Source organism: Stegodyphus dumicola, chromosome 8 (genome assembly GCF_044657685.1).
Source record: "Stegodyphus dumicola isolate Sdum_Otavi_A_Nest chromosome 8, ASM4465768v1".
Taxonomy (NCBI): Eukaryota; Metazoa; Arthropoda; class Arachnida; order Araneae; family Eresidae; genus Stegodyphus; species Stegodyphus dumicola.
In genome coordinates this window covers 116,912,193-116,938,449 of record NC_140775.1, presented here as the reverse complement: position 1 = coordinate 116,938,449, position 26,257 = coordinate 116,912,193, and the positions used below count along the sequence as shown (strand labels likewise).

Genomic DNA, 26,257 nt, shown 5'->3' with positions numbered 1-26,257 from the left:
TTCAATGAGAAATATGTTTAAACTTTTATAAAAAGCTCAGTCTGAAGTAAAGAATAAAATATCTATTAGCAAAGTTTTCATTGTGCTTAACTGTTTTAATATTACCAAACTAAAAAGAAACTAAAAGGAACTAAAGGAAAAACTAAAAAGGAAGAAAATAAAATTCAAGTGTTTTTAATTAAAAAGTTATGAGTTTTAATAATGAAACATAATTATATTTAATCTCAGCCATGTTACCTTAAAAATAGCATGTGAGAAACTTCACAATGATACTTTTCATTTTAACATACACATACCAAAGTTAGCTAAGTAAATAAATAATGAAATGCAATTTCAGATTTATCATTGAAATGTTATAGCTAATCAATCAGAGAGCAGAAAGTTTGCTTTCAACCTAATAAATTAAAGAAATAAAGTAGTGATAAAATATACAAACAGACATATATTTGAGACATTAAAATTCAGATCTGAATACTCCATTTATTATAATTAAAATTATAATTATATTTTATAGTAATTAAAACCATAAGTCCCTTTTGATTATGTGCACATTTATCAGTGTGTGCTTTTATCAGCGTGGGCTTATATCAATGTGCACTTTTATCAGTGTGGGCTTTTATCAATGTGCACTTTCATCACTGTGGGCATTTGTCGCGTGGGCAATTATCATAGGGGGCTTTCTTTTGTGAGCTTTTGTCACATGCGCTTTCATCCAGTGGGCTTTTGTCTAGGAACCGTGGATTTATGTGCTTTATATTTAATTATAATATGACCGATCAGTTTTTTTTGGGGTTTTGTTGGGAGGGACATAAAATTTCTTGTTTTTTATAAAATATTTCTTTTTATTAGCTTTTGTGAACTTATGAGCTAAAGATGTCCAAACAAATGTTTTCTATCAAGTTGTTTCTATAGTTGATGACTTATTGGCAATTGGATGGAATGTACCAGTGAGTCATCAACTTATCAGCAACTTAATAGAAAACAACTTATTTGCAACTTGACAGGCACAGAAAATACCTGATTTTCGGTGGCTGTCCCATTCTTTCAATCCAACATGTGCAAATTTTTTCTTTTGGATGTATAACTGAGCCCCACCTTAGCAAACTTTAAGAAACTGATAGTTTGGTTCCAATCTGATAAGAAACATATGTATCATCTCATAAAAGAGTGTAAATGATTATTAATAAATCATAAAAAGGACTGATTGGCATTGTCACATCTCCCAAAAAAAGTGAGTAACAATTATAATTTAAAAAAAAAAAAAATCATACTATTGTCAAGTTGCACTACATTCCTCAGAATAGAAAGTGTGTTTTGAGAAAAAATTACTGAAACTAAAGACAATTGTAAAGAGTTCTGTCAGCACTTTTAGATGTTAAATATTTTGACATGTTACTTTTATAAAAGAAATATACTTTAATTTACTGACATTGATTTTGACCAATGTAAGAGGCTAGGAGACATTGTCAAATCAGAAGTTTGTTTTAATTAATAAGGAGGTCAGATTTAAATGATGAAAAAAAGTTTGTCAAGAGAGATGAAAGGGAGAAGAAAAGTGCCCGCCCAAAGAAAGAGAATGAAAAAAGGTAAATGAAATCTTCTGAGGAGCCTGGCAAATTGATGAAGAAACAATGGGGGGAAAAAACTAGTGTGAATATGGTAGAGAGATGTAGAATGTTGTTAGAAACTGCATAATTTGTACAGTCAAAAGTCGTTAATTCGGACACCCATAATCCGGAATGATCTATAATCTGGACCCCAAAGCTAAAAACTTTCTGCGCATTCGCCGCGTTGACACATGCGCATAGGCATTTACGCGTGTGCATAAAACCTTTACGACTGCGCATATGCGTGTGCGCAAGCGCAGAATACATTTTCGCGTGCGCGTTTTATGTATAACAGACGGTATAAGCTAAAATTATCTAATTATCTATTTCAGTTAATGTTGATGATTGCGTTGTTCCTTAATCTTCGAATTGGATCTGTCTTATTATTTTTTTGCAGACTGTAAGATCAATTTTATAAAAGTAAACTTGAACTTTCGATTATGTCGAATAGAATTTCCGATGCTGGAGCTCCCAAAGGATCTACAAAACGAAAGTATGTTTCAATGTCCATCAAACAAAAAGTGGAATTGCTGCAAAAAATGGATAAAGACATGAAGAAGGTGACAGAGAGGTTAGTGAAAACGAAAAAATTTCGATTGATAAGTTAGTCGGTATTCTCGGCACAGCAATTACGGGACTTGAACAGCGGAACTTTGTGACTGAACAAGAAATTATGTCTGTTTATAGAATTAAAGAAAAAGTATTATCACATAAAACGAAGCAACTTAAACAACTTGCATTGAAAGAAATGTTTAATAAAGTAAACAAATAAATATTAAGCTTTTTTTTTTTTTTTGTAAATTTTGATACCCTTCAGATCATAATTGTTCTTTATTTCATAAATTACGGTTTCATGTTTTTAATTTTAGAATTTCTGCATGCCATCTTACGAGATTTAAACTGATAATCTATAATCCGGAAAAATCGATAATCCGGAATCGCTGAAGTCCCGTCGAGTCCAGATTAACGACTTTTGACTGTAGTGTGGAAAAGACGGGCAGATTCCGTTTTTAATACTAATGTTTAACTCTCTGATCTGCATGGCTCTTTGGATCTGCTTATAAGCATTTATTAGTACTTATATAGCATTTATTAGTTAAATTTTTATAATTACTTATTGTAGTCTGTATTTGCATAAATTTCCATTCATCACAATGAAATTTACATCAGAAAGTAAGACTACAACACACTTTAAGTTAGCTAATATATACCAAGTGATAAAAAATCCCAAGGCGATCATATCACTCAAGAAGTTAAAGAGGGTGGTAAACTATCATAAGAGGCAAACAATCAACCAAGTTAAATAGTTACTTGGTGTGCCTATGAAGCAAACATTTAGTGTATGATGAAGAAAAAATATGTAAATGTGTTAATTCCTAAAAATATTTATGTATGTAAGTAAGCATGTTATTAAAAGTATGTGTGTAAATCAGGGCTGTGTAGTCGGAGTCAGGCAGGTTTTGGGGTAAAAGGAGTCGGAGCTGGAGTTGCTAAAAATGGATCGACTACGACTCCAGTTTTTGTTGGACAGTTTGAATTTGAAATGAAATTAAAATTAATTTTTAAAAATATTAATGACCACCTGAGTTATTATTTTTATTTATGGACTACACTAGACAAAAAAAAAAAAAAAAAAAAAAGACGCACCAAGAAGGAGTTATCTAAATGGGACAAAAATCAGTAGAAGTGATGTACATGTACAAAAAAACAAATGATTACGGTTTGAGAAAACTTGAATGATTTATTGAAGTGACAGAGTTTCACAAAGTGAAAAAGTCAGTAATGCGTTTGTCCACCTCTGGCCCTTATGCAAACAGTTATTCGGCTTGGCATCGATTGATAGAGGTTGCGAATGTCCTCCTGAGGGATATTGTGCAAAATTTTGTTCAACTGGCACATTAGATCATCAACATCCCAATCTGGTTGGAGGGCCCTGCCCATAATGCTCCAAATGTGCTCAATAGGGGAGATATTTGGTGACCTTGCTGTTCAAGGTAATGTTTGGCAAGCAGTAGAAACATCTGTAGTGTGGGAGCAGGCATTATCTTGCTGAAATGACGTGACATGCAGGGCAACACAATGAGCCTTAGAACTTCGTCGACGTACTGCTGTGCTGTGATGTTGCAACGGATGACAATCAAAGGGTCCTACTATGAAATCAAATGGCACCACAGACCATCACTCCTGGTTGTCAGCCTGTCTCCCAGAAGACAGGTTGGTATCACACCGCTGTCCGGGACATCTCCATACTCGCCTTCGCTGGTCATCGGGGCTCAGTTCAAAGCGGGACTCATCACTGAAGACTATTCTACTCCAGTCAGTGACATTCGAGAGCAAATGAGCCCGACAGCACTGCAAACGCGCTTGACGTTGTTTAACGGTCAATGGTAGTCGGCGCAAGAACACCATGACCACAGCCTCCTTTCTGTGAGCCGTCTATGAATGGTCCTTGCGGTCACTGAAGCACTAGTTGCTTGTACAATCAATGATAATGATGCATCTGGCTGTGAGTGCCACTCTGATGATTGCTCTGTCTTTACGTTTTGTCGCTTCTCTAGGTCTACCGCTTCCTTCTTGATGCTGTGTGCGGCCATGGTTCACCCATTCCTGTCAACATCGTCTAATAGTGGCATCGCTCCTGCTCAAATGTCGAGCTAATCGCCGATAAGACCAGCCGGCTTCTTTGAGCCCAACTACACAACCTCTCTCAAATTCTGCATCTGCGCATATCGTTCGCGAACCTGTATGTGATGCATAGTTACTGTCTGTGAGAATACACAGAATGAAATTCGTGAAGAATTTATGACCTGGAATAGTAATTTCTCCTTGGTGCATTCATTATATCTTCTCAATGCATCGTAATGCTTTTTTTTTTTTTTTTTTGTCTAAGAGTATATATACAGAGTTATCCAAATTAAACTTTCTCAACTCAGAGGCCTGTGTGCAGTGTTGTATAGGTCATAATGTGATGAAATTTTAAAAACAGACACTTCAGATCATGCGCTCGAGATTTATTACGCAAAAAAAATAGTACAAGAAGTTGCCGATAGGTGGCGCTGTAACACTAGTAATGTGCATATTGAAGCAACGTGATTTTCAGAAATAAAGCTTTCTGCGCAACGTATCCAAAAGATGAGCCCTACAAAAGTGGAAGACAGGCCTTGCACAGGCAGTTGTTTCCAGCTCGCTGATGCACAATGGCGACTTTGAAAGACAAAGCTCTGTTAGTGAAGCTTTTCTACCAGAATGACGAGAACTCCTGTGCTGCGATAAGAGCATTTCGTCTGCTGAAGATCTTATGCCGAGGACCAATGACACCACGCACTCTACGAGACATGATGAAGAAGTTCGAAAGAACGGGACAGCTGGGAATTTTACCAGGTAGAGGACGACAGGTTATGGAATCTGCATGCGTAGAAGACATTGCTTTGGCAGTTGTGGACCCCACTAGCCAATCGCCATATGGTGTTGTCAGTGTGCCAACTGTTTCTCGTGTTGTTGATATGCCCTATATGACCGTCTGGTGTGTGTGATGTGTCGAATCCTTGGTTATTTTCCTTACAAAATCCATAGTCGTCATCAGCTATCTGATGGGGATCCTGTGGTTCGGGAAACATTTGTTTTGCAATTCCTTGCCAGAATGGAAGCCGATGCTGCTTGGCCGTGGAACATTCTTTGGACGAATGAGGCCCATTTTCACCTGAATGGTCAAGTGAATACGCACAACTGCCGTATTTGGGCAAGTGAAAACCCGCGCGCAATCCATCAAGTGCCCTTGAACCCTCCAAAGATTACTGTATGGTGCCGTTTCACTTCAACATTCGTCATTGGGCCTTATTTTTTTGAAGAGGTGACTCCAACAGGGTTCAAAACCTGCTCTGTCACAGGAAAACGGTATCAGGACATGTTGACAATGTTTGTGATCCCTGAACTGCAACAACGTGGCCGCCTCCAGGACACGATATTTATGCAGGATGGTGCACCTCCCCATATTTTTCATGGTGTTCAACAAGTGTTACGGGCTACTTTTACCAATACATGTGTGATCAGCCGCTGTTTCCCTACAGCTTGGCCTCCCCGCTCGCCTGATCTCACGCCATGCGACTTTTGATTATAGGGATTCTTAAAGGATTGGGTCTACCGAGAACACCCAGCAACCTTGCCACATCTGAAAGACGCAATTATTCGACATGTTCGTGGAATTAATGTGGACTTACTGTGTTCCACTATGGAACACACTGCTTTGCGAATGGAAAGAGTTGTGGAGAATCACAGCACACATATAGAATATCTGTAGAATGTCTTGTTGATCTGCAGCGCCACCTATCGGCAACTTCTTGTACTAATTTTTTTTGTTTAATAAATCTCGAGCGCATGATCTGAAGTGTCTGTTTTTAAAATTTCATCACATTATGACCCATACAACACTCTGCACAGGAATCTGAGTTGGGGAAGTTTAATTAGGATAACCCTGTACATTAATAAATAGTTATTTTCTATGTTATTGACATACGGTCAAAAGTCGTTAATTCGGACTTTATAGCAGAAATTTAACTTTAGGGTTGTTTATTCTCCCATCAATAAAATTCCGAGTTACATACTCAAGGACTCTATTCCGGATATGAATTCCTGGGGTATTTATAGGATTCCTTGTCAGTGTGGTTTAATTTACATTGGCCAAACTAAGAGAGCCTTAAAATTTTGCATCAAGGAACATGAGGCATATGTTAGAAAAAAGGAAACACAGAAGTCTTCTGTTGCTCAACATTGTTGGTCCGAAAATCACACTTTCAATTTTCCTGCTGCCAAAGTTATTCAAAAAAACATCTTCCATTGGAGAACTGGATTTTCTAGAGTCATTTCACATTCATAAAAATCTTTCTGTTCTAGTTAACGATCCTAATTCCAATCCAAATTTGCCTTCGGCCTTTAAAGAAATTATGTTTTAGTTCTGGTTTCACCAACAGATGGCTCCATTTGCTTATTCTTGTACATGCTTTTTTATCTTATCTAATCATTATTTCCTATCTTGTTCATTTGTGGTTTTGCAGCTGAGGATGGTGGTTCGGTAAAACCATCAAAACTAGTCCTGTGAAAATTTTGTAAATATAACGCTGATTTTTGTTGTTTGACTTCTGAATTAGTATTTATTCGGCGTGTTATTGTGTCTTAATCCTTGAATGATGTTCGATAGAAATGTTATTCGAGACTTATTTAGTACATCATAAAGGAGAAGGATGGGAATAACATTCTAGAGAGGGACTGTTCTAGACAGATATTTTGCGTGATAGAAAGGACAGGTGCACTGTTATTAGCAAAGACTGCATTAAGGAATGTATATAAGTTTCATTTGTATTCTTGCTGTGAGTGGAGCGTCAGTTACGTTACAGCATCGCTTTTTTTTTTTTTTTTCCAGATTTTCCTGAAACTTCAAAATTTACCACTGTAACATGCATAAGCATATGTTATGCGTAAGCTGAAGACATGTTATTCTTCTTTTAATATGTAGTAATGAATATTTAAGCCTTGAGGAAGAACTTTTAATTAAATCATTTTACTGGATGAAGTTAATTTTTATATGATTGTTAGGAATTGTGAGAATTTTATATTGTACCAGGGATCAACACTTTTGTATTTGTTTAAAATTAATGAAATATTAAAAATGAATATTTATGTAGATATGTTTACTTGTCTACAGTAGTACAACTTTAAGAATTTTAAACTGTTTTTATCAAATCAAACCTGAGTATGATATATTTGAAACAGTGAATAGAAAGATAAGACATGAAATGTAATTTCAATACTAAATTGGTTTTTAGAGTACAAATCCTAAATTCTTTCTATCGTTGTTAATCTGATTATTCATGTTTTTTCCCACTCAGCAACTGGTTTGTTTTTGTACATTTTAGAAAGTTATGCTGTAAAGGTTGCGTTAACTAATTAATGGCCTTGGCCTTTCTATCATATAGTATTAGTCATTTGAGTATTAAATTCTGCAATTAAATTTAAACTGCAAAATCATTTGTCAAAAGTTCAGTAAATTTAAGTAATTGAACCAATGCATTTCAGATACGTATTCAGATTTCTTATGCATAAGCTCAATTACTTAAATTCGTTTATGTACGATGTTTGTAATATTGTATGTATATAATATTTACATATATCAGACAAAATTGCATTTGTGTAATTAAAACTAGCCATTGACTGAAAGTAAATAAATTAACAAACTGATGACACTGAGTTAAAAAAGCTAAGTGTCATCAATTTTAGCCTTTCCTCTGTTGCATAAAGTTGTTTATTTATCCTGAATACCGAGATTCCTTACCCTGTTGCATAAAGTTGTTATCTCCTGGTAAATTTTTTGTAGCCACTAAAGAATGAGCAATGTTTTTAATGTTCAAACTTCACATGTATATTATATTACTGTATGTGTATGCAGTCCAATATCCAGATTCGGGGGGACTTCGTTCCAGATATTAGAATTTTCTGAATTTTAGATGATCACTTTAAATCTAGAAAGATGGCAAGTAGAAATTATAAAATTAAAAATATTAAATAGTCATTTATGTAACAGTAATGAAGCGTTTGTGATCTTAAAAGAATCAAAATGTACAAAAAAAAACTTAATATTCTTTGCTTTATTAAACATTTTTTCATTGTAAATTGTTTAAGTTACTCCATATAATTCTTCTTCAGTTACAGTGTTCCTGTTATTGCCGAGTTAAAAATTAGGCTAAACTGTCAATCAAAATCTTTTCATTCTCAACAACCTCTTTGTCACTGTCTTCATTATTAATAGTGGTATTTTCTACGTTTATGACCATACTACAGATATCGTGTAGTGTCTTATTTTAACATAACTTAATTCTTAGCTACCACCCGCCATGCACTATTGGTGATGTATTATGAGATTACCAGCTGAAGACATGTTATTCTGCTAAATTTTGTCTTGTTTCTATTGTTAGCTACTGTAGTTAAGCTTGAATTATGTTAGTTATTTAATACAACTATATATATATATATCCTTCATATACCAAAGGTTTAGCTAAGTCTAATAAAGTCCTCTATATACTTAAGACTTATCTGAAAATCAAATCAGTTATTCTGAAGCAGCATTAAATAGAATCTTTTGGCCTATGAATATCATTTATAAAACCTGTCTTTTGCACATAGAAAGAAATTTCTGTTAAATATTTCCTTGTCAACACAATGCTTTGCAGCACAGTTGCCTGAAGACTGTAATTGTTTCCACTCGTAATGTTAACATAAAAGGTTATCATGCTGTTAGAATTCAAGTACTAATATTTTTTTTAAATGTATTAGACATGGCTGTATGAGTCATTTTTCCAGCCACCCCAAATTAATAGTGACGTGGTGATGAAAGCAAAAAGTAATAATGAATAATAATGAATGATTACCAGGTTGGCGTCACAGATATAAGTTATTCATTAAGTGTAAAATCAGCAATGAACTTTGGTATAGTGTTTCAGTTTGAGATGTATGCCAAGCAAAAAAGGCAGTTTTATATCCAACAAATTATGATTATATAGATTTAAGCTAATAAATGATTGTCTTTCTTCAACATTAAAGTAAAGTGCCTACCACTTATTAAACGTGCTGGTTAATAAACTCGGCCGCTTATTGCGTTCACTTTCTAGGAACCAAAATGAATATATACAGTCAAAAGTCGTTAATCCGGACTCATAGGGACTTCGGCGATCCGAATTATAGATCATCAGTTTAAATCTGGTAAGATGGCATGCAGAAATTATAAAATTAAAAATATGAAATAAAGAACAATTATGATCTAAAGGGTATCAAAATTTGCAAAAATAAAAAGCTTAATATTTATTTGTTTACTTTATTAAACATTTCTTTCAATGTAAGTTGTTTAAGTTGCTTCGTTTCATTTGATAATAATTTCTCTTTAATTCTATTAAATAGACATAATTTCTTGTTTAGTTACAAAGTTCCACTGTTCAAGTCATATAACTGCCGTGTCGAGAATGCCGACTAATTTGTCAATCGAAATTTTTTCATTTTCAATAACCTCTGTGTCACTTTCTTCACTATCGGAAGCGAATTATAATGACGAGGAACTTGATTTAAATCATATCAAAGACGGAGTACATCGAGATGAAATACTACATTTAGTAAGGTATTATAAGCCAAATAAAATAAAAACATCTGCCCTGAAGATAAGGATAGTGCTGACAGATCAACTTCCAATTCATTGTGCGCCGCGTCGTTTCTCTCCCCGCGCAGAGCAGCGTGAAATTGATAAACATATTTCGGAATGATTAGATAATCAAAGGATATGCCTTTATCCATTTTTTGCAGCTATTCCATTTTCTGTTTAATGGACTTCGAAACATACTTTCGCTTTGTAGATCCTTTACATATTATAAATATATATCAGAAATTCTATTTGACATAATCGAAAGTTCAAGTTTACTTTTATAAAATTGCTCTAACAGTCTGCAAAAAATAGTAAGCCAGATCCAATTCAAAGATTAAGGAACAACGCAATCTGCAACATTAACTGAATTAGATAATTTTAGCTTATACTGTCCGTTATACATTAAACATGCATAAATGTATTATGCACATGCGCACACACATATTCGCAGCCGTAAAGGTCTTATGCGCACGCGTAAACGCAACGCATGAGCAGAAAGTTTGTAGCTTTGAGGTGTGGATTATAGATCATTCTGGATTATGGGTATCCGAATTAACGACTTTTGACTGTACTAATCAATAAAAAAGCACCAATTATTAAGTTCATCTCCACTATTTATGAAACATAAACTGGCAAAAGTCTTATTCAGATCTAGAATAAACTGTTTGTGGCTGATGAAATTTGTTTCTAGCTCATTCATTTAGCTCATGTAGTGCTTTAATAAAATTAGTTTATCAGAAATTCCAGCAGTGTAGTTAGAATCAAGATTCCTTGGGGTATTGGGCACACTTTCTTAGTTCCTGTCAGGACTGTTCACAAGTCTTTTTGTTCAGACTAGAGCTGAGAGTGACAGAATACCTTTATCTTGTGATTAACAAAAGCAGATCTCTAGAAGCACTGGGAAAAAACTTCTTTGATTATAAGTGAATATTTCCCAGGATTAAAGAACAGGTGATGCTTAGGTAAATGTTGATTTCCTTTCTCAAGCATAAGTTGATAGGGGATGGATGTGCATGCACACATTAAGTTTGCTGAGTGTTCTGAGAAAATATCAGGAAATGCTTCCTTCCAATCAAAGACTGATAATGTATGCATTATCGTACATTATCAGTCTTTGATTGGAAAAGGGAAGTGGTTGTTGTAAAGAAAAAAAGAAAAGAAAGCATCGATTATGCCTATAATAACCATGAAGTGGCATGTCAACTTGACAGACAAAGTGCGGTTTTCTTACTGGCTAGAAACAGAAATTTTGGATTTAAACAAATCACTAGAAGACACACCTTTTTTATTTGCTGTGTTCATGACTTATAACATGTCGAAAATTTTTAAGTGAAATGATTAAAGCCTGAAAGAAAAGTATAAATTGCTGAAAGATTATGACATTTTTATGCAGCCAAAGAGAAGCAGCTTCTAAAATGTGGATTTCCTAATAACATTGAGCAGGAGCTTTACTTTAAAAAAAACTTTACTTAAATTTGGTTAAACAAAGAAATAAAATTGATAAAGAACTATAAAAATTGCAAATATTCAAGGAATGGAAAATTGAGACATATTGAAACCGCTCTTTTAGAATGGTTTCAAGCTGTGACTAAAAAAGTGTTCCAAGCTATAACTAAATAATTTCTAGAACACTTTTTAACACAAAATCTATAGAATACATTAAAATGCTAAATTTTAAGAAAATTTTGTGCGAATTGATGGATGGCTGACATGATGGAAAAAGAGAAACAACATTATCAGAAACTATGCTGTGAGGAGGAAGTGGCAGATCATCATTCAGCTGAAAAATGGATAAAGGAAGTTATATTTGGGCTTCTAAAAGAATAAAAGCTGCATAAAATTGAAAAAACAGATGAAACTGCTATGTTTTTATAGAGCATTACTGAAGCATACATTATTGTTTAAATGTTAACAGCAGCTGGGTTTAAGAAATTAAAAGAACAAGTTATTATCATTGATCATTATGATATTAGTTTATGGGGGAACAAGCATACAACCCTGATGGTTTTAACCTGTAATTGGATGGTCCAAGGCCTTTGGTGGATGTGAGAAATAAGTGCAGAGCGCCACCGTCTTATGGCAAGAAAAATACAATGTTTTTTATCGATTTCATTAAATTCAAAATAAAATCATAATTATTAACAAAAGCATTAAAATTATTAAGAAAGAGAATATAAAACAGTTTCAAAACTGCAGAAAATGGCTAGAGTATGAAAGAACTTCTAGGTAAATTTAAATTATCAAATAAAAACAATGAAGAAAAACTAGTAGCAATTAAAGTGAGAAGGCTAAAAATACAAAATCGCATGCTAGAGCTAATGTGATAAAGAAAAGCATAGATTTTGAATATTAAATAACTTATCTGTTACCAGGAATAGAACCCTCAGTGTAAGAGTCCATCAAAAGCTGTTTGAGTGATGGTTGGAAATGCAGTTTATGCGATCATCTCTTCTAGTATGTCCAAAATTTAAAGGCATAGATTAAGTTTACTCCCTGGACTTTTCTTTGTCATAAAATTTGTAACTAGATTTAGTAATTTCTTAAGGGCGGCAAAAATTGTTGGCTTTTCTTCTCTGTCTTAATTTGATTTATGGAAAAGTTCAACATAAATTTTCTTCGAATTTCCTTAAGGCTGATTAGGATTTTCTTTTTTATCTGTTTTCTGCATGTATGGTAGTTGTAGGAATTCTATTGAGATAGTTTGCAATTTTCTTGGATAGGATAGTTTCTTCTGGTTTGATTTGTTTTGATAAACTTGGATTTTTTTTCATACTCTTCATATTTTTTATATAAACTTACCAGCTGTTTCAAGCAGAATGAATATGTATTTCTTCTTTCTGCATCTTCCATTCAGTTGTGAAATGTCCTTTATAATACTTGACACATTTTGGGGTGGGATTAAAACACGTATGTTGCTAATGTCTGTACTTCTCTCAGTGATAAAACTGTGTTGGTTGTTTCCTAGGTTTGAATTTTGCTATTGTTATGTAAAAGCTAAGTAGAAATTTGAATTGTAAATTCCACTGCCTTTTTTCGTAGATAAAATTTCAACATAATAGACTGGTAGTGCAGTTATTTCTTGATTTTTGTTCTTCTAGTAAGTTGCTTCACTTTGAGTTCTGGGTATTTTTGATTGATCAGTTCCTCTTATTTCTTCTTCTGGTATACTGGGACTTAAATTTTTAATCACCATTCTTAAATTCTTAGGTTTCTAATGGATTGCAGTAAGAAAGTGTGAAAAAGCATTCCTCTTTCGTTTAAGATTTTGATAACTCTTCTGTACTTTTCTATTGTATCTAAATAGATACATATGGTCTCATATTTGAAGTCATCATGGGTACACTCAATTATTCTTTTTCAGATTACCAAACATTCAACGTTCAAATTGGTAATGATAACTGGGAGAGATTTTTCAGTTTGTGCTGCTTGTTTATTATCTTGTTCTTCCAAATATTCTGCATGCTTCTCTTGATTTTCTTCATCTGATGAAGATAGAGAAGCATATTTATTTTCATGTTCAAATTTAGATTTATTTTTTACTCCTAGATGTTTTTGCAATTTTGGTAAGTGTAATCCATTCGACTTTTTGTTTTTCTACATTTTATCTGACTACAAAAGATTATGTTGCTTCTTTTACTTGTTCCAATATTATAGCCTTATTTGTTTCACTTGCTAGTTTCTTCACAGATTAGTTTATATGTAAAAGTTCTTTCCATTTCTTCTTTTTCTTTTTCCTCATTCCAGTGTTGGCAATACTGGATTTCTTGAAGTATTCTCTGTTCTTTTACATGATACATTCATATCCATCATCAATCTTCTCATTAGGGTTATTTTCTTTTTGGTCTGCCCAGAATTTTGTTAGTTCCTGTACATTTCAGTGTGGCATATAGTTTTGTTGCATCCAAGATATGCCTGCTGCACCAACTCTTCCTTTTGCATCAAGGTTGTTCTTTTGTATATAAGCAAGAACTTATTCAGTTTGAAGGCATTTTTCTCAATGAAAATTATTACTTTCGCCACATCATCAGTCTCCATGACTGTGCTGAAAAAAGTTGTGATGTGAGTTATTGCGTTATTAACATGCAATTTGGATGCAACAATTAAAACAATGGAGGTGGTTATTGAAAAGAGTACTAAACTTTGATGTTTAAAAGGAGTCAAGAATTTAACTTATAGTAATAACAAGAACTCATTGATGACAAGCAATATTTTTGTTATTTCCTTTTGAAATGGAGCAGAGAATAGATAGATAACTATGTTGCACACCCCCCTCTGTTACCTTTCTGAAAGACATTAAATTAGTGTTTTTTTCTGCAAATACAACTTCTGTCATTCAGCCATTAGACCAAGATATTATAAAAGATTTCGAATGTAATTACAGAAAATGTATCATTCGAAAAAGATAACAAAAGTGAATCTTGTAAAAATATAAGCGTAAGAAATAACAAAATCAATACCTTTGCTAAATACTGAGCATTTCACAGTCAACATATGGGAATCAGTCACTCAGAACACAATTAGAAATTGCTTTAGAAAATGTGGTTTTTATTTAGAAGAAGCCACAGCGGAATTGAAAACTGTTTCTAATATTTTGAACATTCAGTGAGGGAAATTATAGATGTTTCTTTTTAGAATTTGTTACAACTGATGATAATATTGTGATAGTATGTGAAAACACTGGCTATGTTATTGCAGAAAGTGTTAAAAGAGCTTCAGAAACTGAAACTGACAGTGAAAGTGATTACATGCCAACCACAGCTGAATAGAGAAAAACTGCAAACTCTAAGAACTCTTGAATTGAAAGGTGGAAATCAGATCAACATTTTAAGAACTTGAAAATACAGTTGAAATAACTTTCCATGTTTTGCAAATAGTTTAATTTTAGCATTAATTTTTAATTAATAATTTAGGTACAGATTATTAAATTTAATTTTAGTTATTATCTTACTAAATAAGTTCAATATTGAAATCTCCATTTATTAAACTCGGCCGTTTAATAAACTCAAATATGCTTGGAATGGAAGTGATTTAAATAAGTGGTGGGTACTGTATTTTTTTAGTACTGATACTGATATTATGAATTAGGACCTTTCATATGTTTTATTATGAAATAATTTCTACTATTCATGCATATTAGATATATACCAAAGTGAGATGCTAAATTCAGAATCTAATTTTCTCATTTTAACAAGAAAAAAAAAATCTAATAAAGAAATTGCTGGAGATCTGGAGATTCAGATAATAGATATCCAGATTTTGAATTTTGTAGTGTGTATGCATTAGTTTGTGTCAAAATATGTTTAAAAAGTAAAATTTATTCATTTTCAGTTCTGATAACCAAGGAAAAAGCTCAGGAAAAGGGAGTTCTAGTGCACTTCTAGTTAACCCCAGACAGGTAGTTACTTTCTGTTACTTTGTATTCTTATATGTTGGTTGCTAAATCATTGAATTTATATTGTAAATATGACTCAGATTCAATTTTTATTGATTGTAGCATCCGTTTTCTTAATTGTTTCAGTGATTCATTAATTGTAATATTTTTCAGCTGTGCATCGTTATTTACTTTAAGCACCATTAGTCTTGCAGAATTTCATAAAAGTTTTTGGCTGTTAAGGCTTGAAAAAGGAATAAACTATAAATTCTGAATTGCAGGAATGAGAATAAATATGTGTTATATGCAGTCTGTTCTGTAATTGTATATTTGATTATTATCTAGGGCAGTGTTTCTTAAACTTTATTCAGTCACGACCCTTTTTATCACTGAGATTTTTTCCGCGACCCCCAGGACCCCATAATATTTTTAAAAATTTTGTGGAACTCCATAAGTATTGTGCAAATCCGACACACATGTAAGTGAAACTGTCAATTTTTTCACTTGTTCTGTATACTATTGCAGTTTTAGGTCATTAACTTTAATTTCTAATTTTAAGACATAGAACAATGTGGAAATTTTAAATAAGTAACAGACGAAATAACAGCATCACGTGCAAAGCAAGGAAAATGTGCATTTATATTATAAAAAGAATGCATCAAAATGTTTTCATTTTTTTGCTTTGTCTGTATTATCTTATCTTTATCTATTTTCAAATACATTGTGTAAAAATATTTGGTAATTGTAAAATTATTATAATAAGTTAAAGAAATATCAAAACTGCTAAAGTTTTTGGCGACCCTGCTGAGTGTTGCAGCCCACAGTTTGAGAAACCCTGATTTGTTGTTGTTATATTAAATAAAGGTTTAAGAAAAAGCATTTTAAATGAAGTAAATGGAAAGAGAATTATTGTAGAAGCAAATACTGATTTTTCTTAATTCAAATTAAATTCTTTGTCTGCTTCAATAGCATCTGAAGAAAAAAGTAAGGTTAAAAGTTTCAGATTGAAAAAAAAAAAAAAAAAAAAATGTAACATTAAAAATTTGTCTCAAATTATTGGATAATGTCTAAAATGTGTTATCAAAAAGAAATATGTTGCATTAAGTTATAACTTTAATTCATGAACTTTCGTGTTTTATTTGGACCACAACAAAGATATGCACCAGGACCCTGCTTAAAAAAAAAAGCTTTCTGGTGGAAAAAATATCTCAAGAATCATCAGCAGACATTGATATGAAACTTTAATTAATGACTTTTCAGGCTTTTTAACCACCTGACTGCAGTTACAAATTCCTTCCTGTATCTTGTCCTCCTCCTTACAGCTAATAATAGACGTCCTCTTAATTTGGCAATACGATGATTGAAAAAGTTCTGATTGCCAAATAATTTTTGTACTTTTGCTAAATTGCTATTTTTAGAACTCGCTCAGATGCTTCAAGATAAAGCTTAGATTTTGCTTTTTCATTGATAGTGGCTGTAAATTATTGTAATCAGTACTGCTTGCAAAATGTCAGAAAAAAATAGAAGCATGTTGCTCTTTCCATTTATCAGAAGCTTGAAACAATAAGTAAGTAGAGAATAGATCAAGTGTGAAATCAGTGTCTTTGAAGTATGGAGTTGGTAAGTAGACTGCGAATGATTTATTAAAGAAAAAGGATCAACTTATATGTAGTTTGTGTGTGCATCTGATTCTGCCGTGTGAATGAAGGAAAGGACAACAATGAAAAAGTCAACCTACTAGGACTTGTATAAAACCGTGCTGGAGTGGTTTAGTCAGCAGAGAGCACAGGAAGACCCAATAAATAGACTGATTTATGCAGAAAAGCTAAATATTGTTTTCAGCAGTTAGGACTTGAGGATAAATCCTGTGCATTATCGGGATGGCCTATGTGTTTCAAACAGCACAATAGTATTCAAGAGCTAAAAGTGCATGGTGAACTTTTGAGTGGTGATTAGAATGCAGCAAAAGACTTTTGCAGTGATTTTAAAAACGTCATTGAGACTGAAAATTTGCTTCCAGTACAAATGTACAATATCAATGAATCAGGGTTATTTTAAAAGTGCTTGCCAACAAAAACTCTTGTGTCTAAAAAATAAAAGAAAGCTTCTGGTCACAAGTAAATCGTATGTGACGACAATAAGGATGTGGTCTAATGCGGCAGAACCACAAATTGAAACTGGTTCTCATTGGAAAGGTTAAAAAAAAAACCAGTCTTTTAAATGCACGGAAACAACTAGCTTACCGGTGAACTATTTCAATAAAAAAAAGGGATGGATGAATAAAATCATATTTCAGCAATGGTTTGATACAAAATTCATGCTGTAGGTGACAGACTTTTTTAATTCGCAGGGCCTTCCTGAAAGAGCAGTGTTAGTTTTAGACAATGTACCTTCCCACCCAACTGAAAATTGGAGTTAAAATTAAGAGATGAACAATTTTTTGTAAAGTACTTGTCGCCTAACATGACAGCCCTAATACAGCCAATGGACGAAGGTGTTATTGCGTCAGTCAAACGAAACTACAGTTCTGCCATGTTATGTAAATTGATCGAGAAAAAAAGTGATCTTAAATATTTTCTGAATTTTTTTTTTAATTTTGGATGCTATCTATGAAAGAGCTGCTGCATAAAATTCTCAACGCTAATTAAATCTTGGAAAAAAATTCTTTCTAACGTGGAAGAACATGAAAGATATTTAGGTTTTGATACAGACACAGAGGCGTCACCAGCTTATCTTGCTCAGATTGAAAACTTTGTCCTGGTGTTGAACATGTGGAAGAAGGAAAAATTTCTGAATGGCCGATACATAATATAAGTCTTAAAAAATTATTTTATTTCTTTTAATAATAGTCAGAGTTGGCTCGAAGCACAGGTGATGTAGGCCAGTTTTCAGAGGATACCAACTAAGTTGATCTCACAGCCAACAGTTATAAAGGTATAGTTCGTTTTTAGTTATTCACCCTCTGAGTGGCAAGGTTTTGGGATCTGCTCATGAAGACCTGTATTAAAACCACATTTAATGGTTAAATTTATATACAGTCAAAAGTCGTAAATTCGGACACCCATAATCCGGAATGATCTATAATCCGGACCTCAAAGCTACAAACTTTCTGCGCGCATAGGCGTTTACGCGTGCACGTAAGACCTTTACGGCTGTGAATATGCGTGTGCGCATGCGCGTTTAATGTATAACAGACGGTATAAACTAAGATTAAAATTATCTAATTCAGTTAATGTTGCAGATTACGTTGTTCCTTAATCTTCGAATTGGATCCAGCTTATTATTTTTTGCAGACTGTTAGAGCAATTTTATAAAAGTAAGCTTGAACTTTCGATTATGTCAAACAGAATTTCCGATATATATTTACTAATATGTAAAGGATCTACAAAGCGAAAGTATGTTTCGAAGTCCATTAAACAGAAAATGGAATAGCTGCAAAAAAATGGATAAAGGCATATCCTTTGATTATCTAATCATTCCGAAATATGTTTATCAATTTCACGCTGCTCTGTGGGGGGAGAGAAACGACGCGGCGCACAATGAATTGGAAGTTGATCTGTCAGCACTATCCTTATCTTCAGGGCAGATGTTTTTATTTTATTTGGCTTATAATACCTTACTAAATGTAGTATTTCATCTCGATGTACTCCGTCTTTGATATGATTTAAATCAAGTTCCTCGTCATTATAATTCGCTTCCGATAGTGAAGAAAGTGACACAGAGGTTATTGAAAACGAAAAAATTTAAATTGACAAATTAGTCGGTATTCTTGACACAGCAATTATAGGACTTGAACAGCAGAACTTTGTAACTAAACAAGAAATGATGTCTGTTTAGTAGAATTAAAGAGAAAGTATTATCACGTGAAACGAAGCAACTTAAACAACTTACATTGAAAGAAATGTTTAATAAAGTAAACAAATAAATATTAAGCTTTTTATTTTTGCAAATTTTGATACCCTTTAGATCATAATTGTTCTTTATTTCATATTTTTAATTTTATAATTTCTGCATGCCATCCTACCAGATTTAAACTGATGATCTATAATCCGGTAAAATCAAAAATCCGGAATCGCCGAAGTCCCTATGAGTCCGGATTAACGACTTTTGACTGTAATTACTTATTTTAGTATCTGTTTTTATAAATTTCTATTCATTAAGATGATATTTACCTCAGTAAAGAAAGTAAGAAAGCAAAATATTCTTAATTATAAACTATTATACCAAGAGACATATCTCACAAAGATAATATATACCAAGAGACAAATCTCACAACCAGAGATGGCAGTCATTCAGGGGGTTAATACATTTCAACCAAAATGTGGGAGCCAATACTGGTAGTAGTGCACAGGTTCATTAAAAACTATCAGTTATATATTATAGTGATTCAGATAAATCAAAAATTAGAAATGTTATTAAAAAATTTGTATGAAAATATAAATTATAAAGAAATATGTGACTTATTGCTTAAGTTGTCCATTTGCTTGAGCTATGTACTCTTTTAATTTTTAAATATAAATTAATCATTTTATGGAATATCAAAGAATTGCCTTTTAGGATTTGCAATTTGTTGTGTTACACATTTAATTTTAAAAAGATTTTATGCTTCGTAGAATAGTAGTATTTGCCGAGCTGTCTGGATTGTACATGCCTTTAGTGTACATAACTGTAACAAAAAATTAAAGCTGTTAATATTTCTAACAATATCAAATAGGGAAATATTTTAATATATTAGAGCTACCTATTTATGGAGATGAATTAATTCCAGTATCAGTATTTGTAAATTATTGTGACTTCATCAGAATATGTTTAAGCATGGGATGCTTAGCTTGTAAAAATGAGTTTTATCTGAAGAAAAAAGAATCTCTGAGGAATGGTCAGATTTTTTTTATTAGCTATAAATAATACTTATGAATATATGTAATATAAAAATACTGTATTACTATATATTTCTGAATATAAACTGAGAGTGCTTTTTTTATTTATTTATTTATTTATTTATTTATTTACCCAAAACTCAAAATTTGTATATAAGCAGAAGTGAAAAAGAATTCCTGTAACATTCAAACATATCGCCATGAGCACAAAAATGTTGCCAAGCAGGTAAAAAAAGGCGGAATATTTTCCTATCAAGTCACTGTGAAGTAAAATGCCAGACACCAATGATGTTAATTTTAACTCTGGGAACCCTGTATAAACCTAACATATTTTTTGCATTCATTGTCTTGTTCACAATCTGTGGTATCTGTGCTTTATTCTGAAAAATGAAAGGAAGCTAAATTCCTTTACAGCAAATTTTAAATTACAGATTATAAAGTTTGCTGAACATTTTAATAATAGTATGGCTGCTGGGCATTTCTCCATAAATAAAAAGCAAATTCGAGAGTAAAGAAAAGCGGCAGCAAATTTTGTCATCAGATTTTTCATTTTAAATAAAAAGCAAATATTATATATACAATATTATATAAACAACTATAAATAATTTTGAAAATAAAACAGCTCATTAAAAATTTTTTTCATAAGCTAAATAAAAAAATTGTGATATTTAGCAATTTATCATTTGTCTCCAGCTGTGAGAGATACTTAATTTTCTTGCAAGATTGATCCATCCACAGATAAGGTGACCCCTCCCCCCCCCCATAATTTAGCTTTAGAAAAAGTTCCAAAAATTCTCTGCTTATATGTGGAAATATGTGGCAGTTATTTTTAGAAAAATGTAAAATACTTTTTCTTTATATTTGATTTTACAGAGAGGTAATCCACTCTTAAAAAGCATTACAAATGTCCCTTGGGAATTCTCAGAAATTGAACCAGATTATGTTATGGGGAAAACTGCCTGTGCGTTGTTTTTGAGGTATTTATTTTATATTATATGCATCTTTTCTTATTTTTTATAATATTTAAGTGTAATTTAATTGCCCAGTTAATATGAAAGCTTGAAAATCATTCTTATTTTTCTCATAAATTTGAGAAAATTCTATATACATATATGGAATGGTTGTGATAGGTAAACCTCATAAATCTAATGGGAATTATGTGTTATTTTGTTGAACCATGACAATAGAAAATTAGACTGAAAATTTTCTGAGTGGCATTTTTATTCGTAGTATAATTTAATACTAGTATGCATTTATTTTACAAACCAATGGTTTTTATAGTGAAAGGTCATTAACATTAAATATTAACAAATTGAAAAACAAAGTTAAAAATAATTATAATATAGTGATTATCTGTGCTTGGAATACCCATTTTACAAATCGTCCTTGCAATGTTAATTGAATGCTTGAAAGACTTATGAGCTTAACATTTGAAGAGGATGAAAAACTTTTAATTTAAAAAATTTTTTCAATTTTTCATGCTTTGAATTTCATTGATTAATGCTTTAAAAATTTTAAAAGCTAACATGGTGGGGAAAATATCTGAATGTCACAAAGGAAAAAAATTTTGGTGAATAAGAGGTCATTCATTCTATTTGGACTTTTTGAATATATTTCTTGTATTCAAAGTGGAAATGAAGAAAATATGAAAGATTTCCAGTAGAAAAATGTAATTTTATATGCAGTGACTGAAGCATGGTTTGACGTAAGAATGTTTAGGAAAACTTTTATCGAATTAACAAAATGAGTTCAAGTTTAATGGCATCTTAGCTTTATTACTATTTGCTATGAAGACTAAAGGTATGTGGCAAACATTTTACAGAAAAAATTATCAATTAAATCTATTTTTAATAGTATATTGTATGTCGCCCCATATAAATTACAGATTCATAATAGATTGAATGCACAAGTCCGATAATATGTTAATAAAATTTATTCTATCAAAAGAAATGTGTCAGAACTGTTTAATTTTCCTCAGAGGTATTTGTACAAGTGTTCACAATATCATGCAATATAATCAGTAGTTATACTTCAGACTACTAAAAACATTAAATACAACCAATGCAAAGAGCATCCAAAGAAAAAGCTAACTCAGATTTCTCAATTCACATGGAAATAACAACTCACAACAACAGTAACTAAGCAACTGAGAGCATATGTGCTCTCTTCAGTTCTCTCCTTAAATAGTTTTAAACCGGCTGTATGAGAGCTTTTCTAGTACTTTCTGCTTCTCGAGATTTCTGGAATGTAAAACACAGTTTGGAATTATGGTTACAGCTAACATAGTGGTCAGTTACATTTATTCAATTTAAATACAAATTATCAAGATATCCATTTACTCAATGTTAAATGCGTGTGCTCCTGTATTTTTACTTTTCCGGCATAGCTTTCTCTTCAAATTTGTCTCGGACTGTATTGCACGGGGAAATACAATAATTTTACTAAAGTTAGCTATCTAAATACAAAATTCTTAACCTTCTAATAACTTGGCTAAATTTTGTCTGTTTATAATTCTTTTTATTTACAGCAATAAATAGGTCTGATAATAAGTTTTCAACTATTTCTTAGTGTTAGTGTAGGCAGTTTTGTTGGTATTATGTGAATAATGTAGAAAGATTTGAGTTTAATTGTTAATGATATTGTAGAAATGTTTCATGCTGGTAATTACTTTTACATTCAAAAGGGAGATTACTGTTTGTTTCATTTCCTTTATTATAAGAAATCTAAAAATTTTAAGAAGGTTACAAAAATTACTTTCACACTTATAAGATATCACCAAGTTGTACTCAGGAAGAAATAGGAAAACATTTTATTAAATTAAAATTACTAAGCATTTATTGTGGAAGTGTTTTCAGATTTTCAAGTATTAAAGGTATTTACTTTCATTCTATAACATGTAAGCATTAATAGAATTTCTAAAGTAAATAATTTTTTTAAATGGCATAAAAGTTTCATAAGATATAAATGTAATAATCATGTAAATGAATGCTAAAATGGTAATTTTCTAATCTCTGATAATTTTCTTAATTTCTCATAAGCATACCTGAAACTTTAGTTCTTTAATTTTTAAATTGTTGTGAATTGAAAGAAACATACATTCTGGGTTAAATATTTATTATCAGTAGTTTAATTAATAAACAATAAATAACATTTTCAAATTTAGTGTTTTTTTTTTTTTTTTTTTTTTTTTTTTTAGATATTGTTTAGTTGAAAATTATTTCTTGCATATAGTTAATTCGTTTAATTCTTTTGCAGTCTGAGATATCATAATCTGTTTCCCAACTACATACATGAGCGCCTGAAAGCACTGGGGAAAACATACAGTTTAAGAGTTCTTTTGGTGCAAGTAGATGTGGTAAATTGCTCAATATATGTTAAATTATGCACATTTGGTTACATATACATGTGTTTTGAAAAATTTAAACAACAAAGTTGTATCATTTTTCTATGTTTCCATAAATAGTTATAATTGATTCTTTTACTTATTTTGTACAGTTACTGGAATGATTTTCATTATTTAGGCAGAGCCAAATCCACCTTTAAAAGATCTTTCTGTGATAGCAATTTTAGCTGACTGTACTTTAATGGTTTCTTGGAGGTAACTTTATTTTATTTGTTTGTAAAATATCTTTTTTTTTTTTTTTTTTTTTTTTTTAATCTATGCATTGTCTTGTAATTTTGATGAAGTGAGAATTATACACAAATATATTGACTGGAAATTTCTATAAATTGTGCAAAACAATTTTAATGAGACATACATTTTAATATAAAAATCTTTAACTGTTTTGAATAAGGGCTTCTGTTTTTTATTAGTAGCATATTTAAGAAATCACACAAAAGCAAACATTTAACTAGTGGAAAAGTAACATATAGGTAGAAATCAGTACAATCTTCTGAAGGAAAACGAGAAAGCAAAAGTGTGGATGTGAAATAAATTTGTATCTTCTTGTATCACTCTAAAAAGTCAGTGCAAGGGCTAGGAAAAATTTAAACCAAAACCAATTACAGACTGTATAGTATTAGAAATATCTTTTATTAACTAAAATAATGCTATTGATGTCAATAAAAATCATCCATATACTGGATGTACTGTTAATTATATGTATTTAAAATTATATCATGTAATTAGATTATTAAAACAAATTAAATCATTTACTTGCAGACTGCTAGTCTGCGAGTAAATTATTTTCTCAAGCTCGCTTAACTGTGAGAAATGTCTTCTCACATGTCTACTTTACATTCTTGGCTCACTAAAATCCTTCTAAGTTGGAATAGGATCATCATGTTTGTGAATCTTTTTGTTTATGAATCTGTGTGCTGGTTTATATAGAGCCCATTTTCTGATTGCAGTGCCACTGTAGGGTGTGTGATCGTTTGCACATCGGATCTCACTGTACTTATTTGCAAAGTTTTGCGATTGTACCTTTCTTCCTTCTTGGTGCAATATTTTCAGTGTTCCTGAGTGTATGTGCTCAGGTGTGTATTATATATACAAATCTTAGATATTGTTCTTTTATCAACAACTCATAACTGATGGTATGTATTTTTGACAAGTACGAATGAAATATAATCAAATCTGTATCTTCAAATCCTTGACTAAGATTGTATCACACTGGCAAATTAATTAGCTCCATTTGTTAATTCTGTTGCCTTCACCTTTCCCTAAATTCTTGTTTTAATAATGCTACTTTTCTTACATACCTTTAAGATTTTTCATTTGAAATAATAGGACCAACTTTAGGATGTAGGAAATGTATGAAATATTTTGATTTAAGCTGTGCTTTCCATAATTCTGTTTAACTTTCATTGCAAACATACATGCCAGTAATAAAATGTATTCTTTCCTTGAAGCTGTTTATTAAAAATATTTAAATACTCAATTAACTGAACAATAATTGCTAGATCTGTTTATTATATAGCTCGGGATGATTTTATATATTTCTGTGTCATGAAAATTTTAATGTATCAAATCAAAAAACTGTTTTGATACAGCTCTCCAACATAACTACCTCACCTCAATATATTAAATAATTTCTCTGTATTCACTTTCAGTTTCTTCAAACAAAGCTACAAACTTGATGATTCATAGCTTGTTCTACATAAAATTTACTGTTTTAGTTATCGTTTCAATAGCCTTTTCTATCTGCAAACTTTAGGCATCATATTCGCAACATATGCATAACTAAAAAGAACTCATGAGCTGTATAAAATTGCTTCAGGGGCTGCATGCGGCCTATTTGAGATTGCAGATTGCTGATTTTGGGCAACTTACATCTCACCACTGTTGGGCAGTGCAGTAAATTTAAATAGATATTTAAAGTAAAATTAAATCAAAGCATTTTGATTCCCATCACAGCCGACAGTGACCTGCAGGTTGAGTATAAACTACTGGTGGGCCACTGGTGTGAGACAGTGCAATAAATTTAGATATGTTTTTTAATTAAAATTAATTTAGAATATAGTATTACCTTTCAAGACTGTCAGTCACTAATGTCCTGTAGTTTGAGCATCAGTTAGAGTAAACACACATAACACATTGTATGGCAGTGTAGTAAATTTAAACATTTGACTTAACATTGAATTAAAGTGCCCTGCTGCCCATCAAGGTCACCAATGGACTACAGGTTGAAGATTTTCTGAGGTCAATTTTTAGATTCCAACTGAAGAGCAGTGCAATAAATTTAGATAAAATCAAAGCACATCAATACCTGCCAAGCTCGCTGGTGATATACAGGTTAAAAACACTTAGGCTCAACAAATAGGTCACCAACGTAGGGTGGTAGTGTATTTAGAAAAAAAAGGTTTAATTAAAATTCTATGGGGGCACAATGGTACCCGAAAAAGCTGTTGATCACTGATCACTTATATAACCTTTAGGTCACTGTACAGGTGACCTAAGCATTAGTGGTCACCGTGCTGTAACAATTATCATTGAATCATCAATATGAGATAGTGCAATAAATTTAGTTTTTTTTTTTTTTTTTTTTTTTTTTTTTTTTTTTTTTTTGGTTAGTCACCAGTTATCTACAAGTTGATATATGCCAAGTTTAGTATATGTAGATTGCCAAATGTTTCAATTTAGGCAGGAGATTTCTGATTTTTGTAAACAATGTTTTAAACTTTTCTTAGCAAAAACAAGCATATTTGCAATTACTATGATTAAAATTACGAGACTTTCTGAATGACAGTAAAATCTGATGTTATTGTTAACAATTTTATAGAA

At 31.8% G+C, this 26,257-nt stretch overlaps 1 protein-coding gene across 1 annotated transcript in view; it reads left to right on the top strand.

The window, feature by feature from the left end:
• The window catches only part of Ercc1 (DNA excision repair protein Ercc1), a 49,840-nt gene that overhangs the window by 4,673 nt on the left and 18,910 nt on the right, over nt 1-26,257 (top strand). Inside the window, exons 3-6 of the mRNA XM_035354770.2 lie at nt 15,115-15,181; nt 20,908-21,011; nt 23,290-23,389; nt 23,556-23,632. Of these exons, the coding sequence (XP_035210661.1) occupies nt 15,115-15,181; nt 20,908-21,011; nt 23,290-23,389; nt 23,556-23,632 (348 nt within the window). The remainder of the gene's footprint in view (nt 1-15,114; nt 15,182-20,907; nt 21,012-23,289; nt 23,390-23,555; nt 23,633-26,257) is intronic.